Source organism: Chelonoidis abingdonii, chromosome 26, assembly GCF_003597395.2.
Source record: "Chelonoidis abingdonii isolate Lonesome George chromosome 26, CheloAbing_2.0, whole genome shotgun sequence".
Classification (NCBI taxonomy): Eukaryota; Metazoa; Chordata; order Testudines; family Testudinidae; genus Chelonoidis; species Chelonoidis abingdonii.
Window position 1 is genome coordinate 9,792,840 of NC_133794.1, and position 7,307 is coordinate 9,800,146.

Here is a 7,307-nt window from a genome sequence, read left to right on the forward strand (position 1 = left end):
GGGTCCAGAGGGGGAGGTCTCTGGGGGGAGGGCCAGGGGGGCAGAGAGGGGGTCTCTGGGGAAGGGTCCCAGAGGGGGAGGTCTCTGGGGGTGGGGCCATGGGGATCAGGGCCGACCCAGAGAGGGGCCTAAGGGAGGGGGACACTTGTATGCAGCATTGGGTGCACCGGAAGAGGCAGTGGGGACCCGGCCAGGACCGCTCACGGCATGGGGGGCTTGGGCTGGGTTGGATGCGTCAGGGAAGTTGGTGTTTTACATTCTGGGGATCCGGCCCACACACCTATTGCCAGAGAGATGGTCTTGTGGAGATCTCCACTCCCAGCCACACGACGTCCCTATGGCAACTTCAGCGATTGTCCGCAGGAAACGGTGACGCGAGGGGAATTCTTCCCGGATACTTTGCTTCTTTCAATGGAATTTAGCTTCTGGAACCAAAGAACCAGATGTGAGCAGCTAGCTGGCTGCAGACCCTCGGCAACACCCCAGGAAACGGCCTTAGCTGGCTGAAGACTAACCATGGGGGATCCATGGACCACGCATGGGCTACCACTGACTTAGGAAAACTTGCTGCATCTAAATGGAATCTAGCATCACTGAAGCAAGCAAGGGTGCATCTCTAGCCCCTGGGGTTTGCTGGACAGCACCAGGCCTTTAGGTTTCCCCTTCAGGGTAGGGGAGGTTGGTGCGAGTTTCTTTAGCAATGGAAGATGTTATGATAACATGTAAAGAGCTTTCCAGGGAGTGTCATGCTTTGCAGGAAGAGGAAATAGGATCCAGATTCAGCAGCCTTTGCGAGTTTCCAAACACATGGGTGCAGCCCTGGGATCAGGTGCTAGTTAAAGGGCGATTGTCGGAGATGGTGGTTTGTAAAAGTCTCTCTTCAGTTGGAAAACACGATGTTGACTTGACTTGATCTGAATTAAATGTCACCTCTTGCCCAGGCTTTGAGAATGAATGTCCTCCCTTTCAAAAGGCCTGGAAGTTTTGAGGGCTTGCACCTCCTCCAGCGATGACCTCTGGTGGGAGGTGCTGTGCCAGGAAGTTGCTGCAATGCATTGGTCTGTCAGCAATGCATCAGGCCCTTAGAGCAGTCCTGCTTCTTGGCAGGTGCGAGCAAAAAAATCAACAGCTTGGGCATAACCGAGGTACTTTTCAAGTTCAGATGCCTCCGTTAGCACAGGGGACGCTCCCAGAGCTTGGAGCCGAGAGAGTTTAAGTGGCGTTGTGGCTAGCTTTGAAACGGAGCCAGGGTGGCTGCTCATCACTGACGTGTTGGGGATAAGAGATGCCGTGTTCCTCAGGGCAGCAGTCCTCTCCTCTGCATCTGCACAGCACCTAGCTCAGAATAAATAACAGGAGGTGGCATCTTGCAGGCAATTGTTGAGTGTGTTTTGTTTTGAGATGCAATATGGGAGGGCTGGCAAAGCACTCCTAGCTGAAGGCTGTGCTCTTTGCTGCACGAATTCACCGCATCAGGCATAGAACTTGGAATCTTTCCCCTGGAGAGTCTGTCCATCCACTCAGGCAGGGCTGAGGGGGCCCAGGCGACCTCTAGGCTCATGGAGATCTCAGATGTGATACTCGAATCTGAACCACCAGCAACGTCTGTTGTGCTTTCCTGGTGCTGGAAGGAGATTGGGCATCGGGCTGGCTGAGTCTGGAATGGCCCCAGCACACTGGAAAAGAAAGACCTTTCCCCTCTGCTGGTGTCTCTGGGGAAGAGGGTGAGTGACCCGTTTTCAGATGCATCTATAAATATATGTAAGTGAACAGCCTGAGTGGAAAGTTTCCAGTGACGATGGAACGTGACCTGCTGATTGTGCTGGGTGGAAGCTGCCGGGGTCTTGGAAGGAAGTTCCTGAAGGCAGGATTGAATCTCATTCCTAGTGTCATTATAATGTCCAATTCCCACCCTTCCAGCCAAACTGGAAGCTTGCTGGGGGGTTGGGAACTTCAGGACTTCTTGTTTGTTTTGTTGGGATTTAACCAATGGGATAAAACCCAACCAGTCTGAACTGCGAGTTGGGAGTCAGGAACTTCTGGGTTCTGTTCCTGGTTGTGGGCGAGTTGCATTGCCGCCCTGTACCTCAGTCTCCCCAGCTGGGTATAGTCACTGAATGGTCTGTTGCTGGCTTGCACGTAAGTGCCGCCTGCTGCCGCCAATGCCAGGGTCAAGTGGCGAAGATGGGGGAGTGTTCACCGTCACACTCTGAATCGTCGACGCTGACTCAGGGGTTGTGGAAGATCAACCGTCTGTCCAGGCTGTCGTGGGAGGCCAACCACGCCACCAGCGCAGCTCAAAGGGTGGGTCAGAGCCCCAGTCTGCCAATGAAACGAACGGAAGCACAAACATTCCAGCGGCAAGGGCCGTCAACCGCCTCTGGACTGTTTGCAGGAGAGAGGTCACATGTTGCTGGCTTCCCTTCTGTGTTTGTGATTCTCCTCTTGTCTGCAGTTGGCGTGCCAGGCTGTGAGGATCACGGAACAAAAGCACCAACTGAAATTTCATCAGGGGGCGAGGTCCAGAGGACAAACTCCGAATGGGATACAAGGGCATTAGAACCATGACCTGGGTAGTGAGCTCTGCCTCTGACAGGCTGGGTGACCTTGGCAGATAAGTCCTGTTTTCAGTCAGTTTCCCATCAATCAGTTGGAGAGAACACTGACCCGCCTTGCAAGGGCCCTGGAGAAGAACCCACAGAACCCAGCATAGATAGCTGCTGACAGTCACTGCCAGTGACCCAGCTTTTCCAGAGCGCCTTTCGTCCAAAGATATCAGAGCGGCTGTAGACCGCCGAAAGGCGGCTACGGTGGGGGTGGGAAGCAGCAGCCAGGGCTGTAGATCCGAGAGGAAATCTTGGCCAGTCGCTGCTCTTTCAGAAAGCGCCAGGGATTGCTAACGTCCGGGCAGGGCAGGGCAGGGCAGGGCAGGGCAAACCAAGCCTCTGGGCCTTGTGACATCCTGCCAGGGTTTGGAACGCTGGCTCTCGCTCCTCCTCCTGAACTCTGCTTGGCAGCATAGCCGCTGGGTCTGGTTATGCACCGATGGGTCACCGGTGCAGCAGGGTGTTATTACAGGGCCTGCAGAGAGTGGTGGCACGTTGCTTCCCCTGCCACCCCCCTTCTCAAGAAATCCAGATACTCTCAGCCCCTGCATCGGTGCCCGTGACTCAGAGGAGGGCAGCGGGGGCAGAACTCAGCAGGCTGCCCTGTATTTCACCAGCCACCCTGACTAAGGAGATGGGGCAAGCGTGGTCCCTGTGCCTTATAGCAGGCCCTGCCCGGTGGCACCCGGCTCCAAGGACTTGCCACTCCTTATTGGCTTTTGGCCGGCTCAGCTGACTGCTGTTCCTGTGAATGAACCTCTTCTCTTCCTGCTCTGAGCTGCCCTCCTGATGGGCGGCTCTCATGGCAGCTGTTGTGTAAGGCAGCTGGGCACAGGGGAGGGGCCGCCTGCCTCTTGACTCAGCACCAGGTGATCTGCAGCAGGGAGGAGAGGGTCAGGGTCTCCCTCACTGGGAGCCCTCCCCAGCTGCCTCCATGAAGATCTGAGTGAGCACAAGCAGGAGGTGATGTAAACTGCCACTGTGACTGAGTGCGAGGCCTGCCCCACCCTGCCCTGCCCACTGGTCACCCACCCTGCCCTGCCCGCCGGCCACTCGCCCTGCCCTGCCCGCCGGCGAGGCAGCCCTGCCCTACCATGGGGGGCTTGTTTAGGGCCATGAACTGCTGGCCAGTGAGCTAGTGGCAGCAAGCTCCCCTCCAAGCCAGGGCCGTTGCGGCGTTGTGCTGCAGGTAGCAAGGGACGCTCTCCCCTCAGAGACAGGGCTGATCCCAGGGCCCCCGCCCGGTGCTGTCTGTCAGGAGATCAGACGTCAAAGCTCAGGTCTGGGTCATTTGTGCCTGTAGGACATTCTGCGCCATACAAATGGTGCCCACGATATTTTAAAATTGTGCAAAATTCTGCCAATTTTATTTGTCTAATAAATGTGGTGGCTCCAGCACGGCCTTGGGGAGCACAGGCGACTGGCTGCACAGAGGTGGGAGATCACTCTGCAGCTCCTCCCTGCCCCTAGGACATGGACTCAGCGGTCAGGCTGCACCCAATCCAAACAGTGCAAGGACTGGGTCTGCCCCAGAAACACTCAGGGCCCTGCCCCTCTGTTCCAGGTGCACTAGATGCAGGCAGGCAGGCAGGCTCAGCAAGGTGGGATCCAAGTATGGAGGGATCCAGATATGGGTTGAGAGGGTTCTGTATGGGGCAATCTGAGTGCGTGTGGCTCAGGGTGGGATTCAGGTGCAGGAGGATCTGGATGCACAGGGGCTTGCTGGGGGTCTCTGGGTGCAATGGTAATGGAACTCTGCAGAGGAGTCCAAGTGAAGATGGTTGGGGCTCAGTGGGGGGGTCCAGATGCTGAGGGAGTGGGGTTCGTACAGTAGGGATTCAGGTGCAGGGCCAGTGGAGTTCATTGTTGGGGGGGAGGGTTCTGGGTGTGAGAGGGGTGAGGCACAGTGGGAGGGTCTAGGTATGAGGGGCTCTGGATGCACGGGAGTTGGATGGATGGGGGAGCAGCTCCCTGTACAGTGATCCCTCCCCCTGCAACTCAGGAGTGAGGGGTACAGGAAGTGCGGGGGTGGGGGTTGCAGAGCTTCCTACCAGCTGGGGGAGAAATCTGGGGATGGGTCTGACATGGCCCTGGATGCTGTGCAGGGGCAGAGAAAGTCCCGTCCTCCACAGCCCAGCCAGGACTAGCAGCTGAGCTCAGCGCAGAGTAGGAGCCACCAGCCGGCCCTTCCCCTGATGAGGAGGGTCACATGACCACTCTTGTGGCTTCCCTTTGCTTCCCCGTCAGAAAGTCATTTTTCTGCAGGGAAGCAAAGAAACCTGCGGGGGACATAAATTCTGCGCACGCGCAGTGGCGTAGGATTCCCCCAGGAGTAGCTCATTAAACATCCCCTTGGTGGGAGCAGGTGTCAGCGGCTCCTTCACTGTGGTATGGGAGTCAGCGTCGCTCCCTGCCACAGACTGGTCAGTAGAGTTGCTGCGTCACTCAACCCAGCAGTGGCCGCATGGGAGCGGTGACGAGATCGCAGCACGCAGCTTGGCCATACAGCACTTCGGGGCCAATGTTCCCCTGGGGAACGGGATTGGCATGCGAGAGGGAATTCCCTCGTCCTGGCTGAGGAGGGTGTTTCGCCGCCTTTGTCTCCCGCAGCCCCACTCTGCTTTTAGTGGCTTTGGGCTTAGCTAGTCTCGGCATCAGGTGACCTCTCGAAGGGGAGTAGCACCTTCCCCTGCCTGGCCAAGCGGGCTCCGTCGGTCTCTGCTAACCCCGACCCGTTTCCAGTTGCAGGGCCCTGTCTCTCTGTGGGATGCTGCTGAGCCGCGTGCCTTGGGCAATAAACAGCCTGGACTGGGGCCCTTGCACCCAGCACAGCCGGACGTTCATCAGCCTCACGGGGCCTTTCACCAACAAAAGGAAGGAGTATTCGGAGAGGAGGATTATAGGGTAAGTGGCACTGGCTGTGTTCCCCCAGCGGAGGGCGTTCCAGATTGAGGGCGCATGGGGCTTTCCCGGCACGCTCCAGCATGCTGCATCCTTCACCTGCTTGCCCCAGCGCTGGTGGCGCAAGGGGAGGTTGGTCTCCAGGCCTCGGTCAACCCTTGACCTGTCTGTGACATGACGCGGGCTCTGCAAACCGGATTGAGGCCCATGAAACTCATGGCACGTACGGGGGGGGCATGGCTGGTGGTGGAGGTGGATGGTTCCGTAGCTCAGCCCTGAGCTGCTCCGTGCCTGCAGGACGGACAGCACCGAGTCAGCGCAGGCGTCTCCCCCGGCAGGTACTCCATGCAGGAAATGTACGAGGTGGTGTCCAACGTGGATGACTACAAGCACTTTGTCCCCTGGTGCAAGAAGTCGGTGGTGGTCTCCAAGCGCACGGGCCACGTGAAGGCTCAGCTGGAAGTGGGCTTCCCGCCCGTGCTGGAGAGATACACCTCCATCATCACCCTGGTGCGCCCACACCTTGTCAAGGTGAGGCTGCTAGGGAGCGCTGGGATTCTCAGGGTAGGGGATGTGTGGGGATGGAACAGTTCGGGGTGAGGGCGCTCAGCCCCCCAGGGAGCCTGGCTTCCCAGCGCTCTGGTAGCAAAGCCCCTCGACTGACACTCCTGCTGTCCCTTCTCAGGCAATCTGCACTGACGGGCGGCTCTTCAACCACCTGGAGACCAGCTGGCGCTTCAGCCCCGGCATCCCAGGCTACCCCCGCACCTGCACAGTGGATTTCTCGGTAAGCCCCCCCAGCCTGCCCTCCCCCATTCCCCTCCCGGCCAGTCGCCATGTGGAGTCTTCCCCCCGGTGAATCCGCTGGGGATGGACCGGAGAGGTGGCTGCCGGGCAGCCAGCCCATGCTGTGTAATGGGCGGGTTAGAAGCACCTGTCCCCAGGTCATCGGCCTCGAGGAGGTAAGCAGGGGGCGAAATGCTGCCCTCAGCCACCAAGCGACTGCTGTTCGCCTCTCGAGGGAAAAAGAAGCAGGAGCAAATGTTCCACCTGGGCACATTTGTCTGAGAGGCGAGGCCTGGCGGTTAGAGCAGTGGGGGCAGGGAGTCAGGACTCCTAGGTTCTCCTCCTGGCTCTGTCAGTGACTTGCTGTGTGAGCCTCTCGGCCTCAGTTTCCCCAGCTGGGGCGTGGGGTTTGTGTGGAGGCGACTATTCGCTGCTGGCAGGTTCCCCGCTGGACGCTGCAGAACATGGGCAGCCCGTCCCCTCGGCCCTTTGTTCCAGGGGAGGGCTCTGGCCCGGCCTGCCCTGCTCCGCCCCCCCAGCCTCTCATCTCGCTCTCCTCTCCAGATCTCCTTCGAGTTCCGCTCCCTGCTGCACTCGCAGCTCGCCACGGTCTTCTTCGATGAGGTGGTCAAGCAGATGGTGGCAGCTTTCGAGCGGCGGGCGGCCAAGAACTTCGGCCCGGAGACGCGCATCCCCCGGGAGCTCATGTTTCACGAAGTTCACCAAACGTGAGGGGGTCGGGGCCGCACGTGCAGACTCTGCCACAGTGGTGGGAGGCGCTCGGATGCCCCGCCCCTGCCTTTTTAACTATTTATTTGATTTCACCTCTCCTGACAGTCTCTCTAATTTATCTGCTGGCCTGGTGTGCCAAGAATGGGGACGTACCCAGAGCGGCTGGGTCTGGCTGCCCTGGAGCATCTCCCAGGCCTGCCATCTCGCACAGAAGACCCCCACTGGCCTGTTGGGCTCCATATTTTTGTAGCTAATTTTATTTTAAACTTATTTTATTTTGGG

General features: G+C 58.5%; 1 protein-coding gene across 2 annotated transcripts in view; it reads left to right on the plus strand.

The window, feature by feature from the left end:
• Positions 1 to 7,307, plus strand: part of COQ10A (coenzyme Q10A) — an 11,667-nt gene extending 4,360 nt beyond the window's left edge. The window contains exons 1-5 of one of the 2 annotated variants that reach the window (XM_032785526.2): positions 1,472 to 1,724; positions 5,349 to 5,510; positions 5,846 to 6,038; positions 6,193 to 6,294; positions 6,858 to 7,307. In XM_032785526.2, coding sequence (XP_032641417.1) covers positions 1,663 to 1,724; positions 5,349 to 5,510; positions 5,846 to 6,038; positions 6,193 to 6,294; positions 6,858 to 7,025 — 687 coding nt within the window. In that variant the 5' untranslated portion in view covers positions 1,472 to 1,662 and the 3' untranslated portion in view covers positions 7,026 to 7,307. Of the gene's footprint in view, positions 1 to 1,471; positions 1,725 to 5,348; positions 5,511 to 5,845; positions 6,039 to 6,192; positions 6,295 to 6,857 lie in introns of those variants that run through there. The other variant, XM_032785527.2, reaches the window with a different exon arrangement.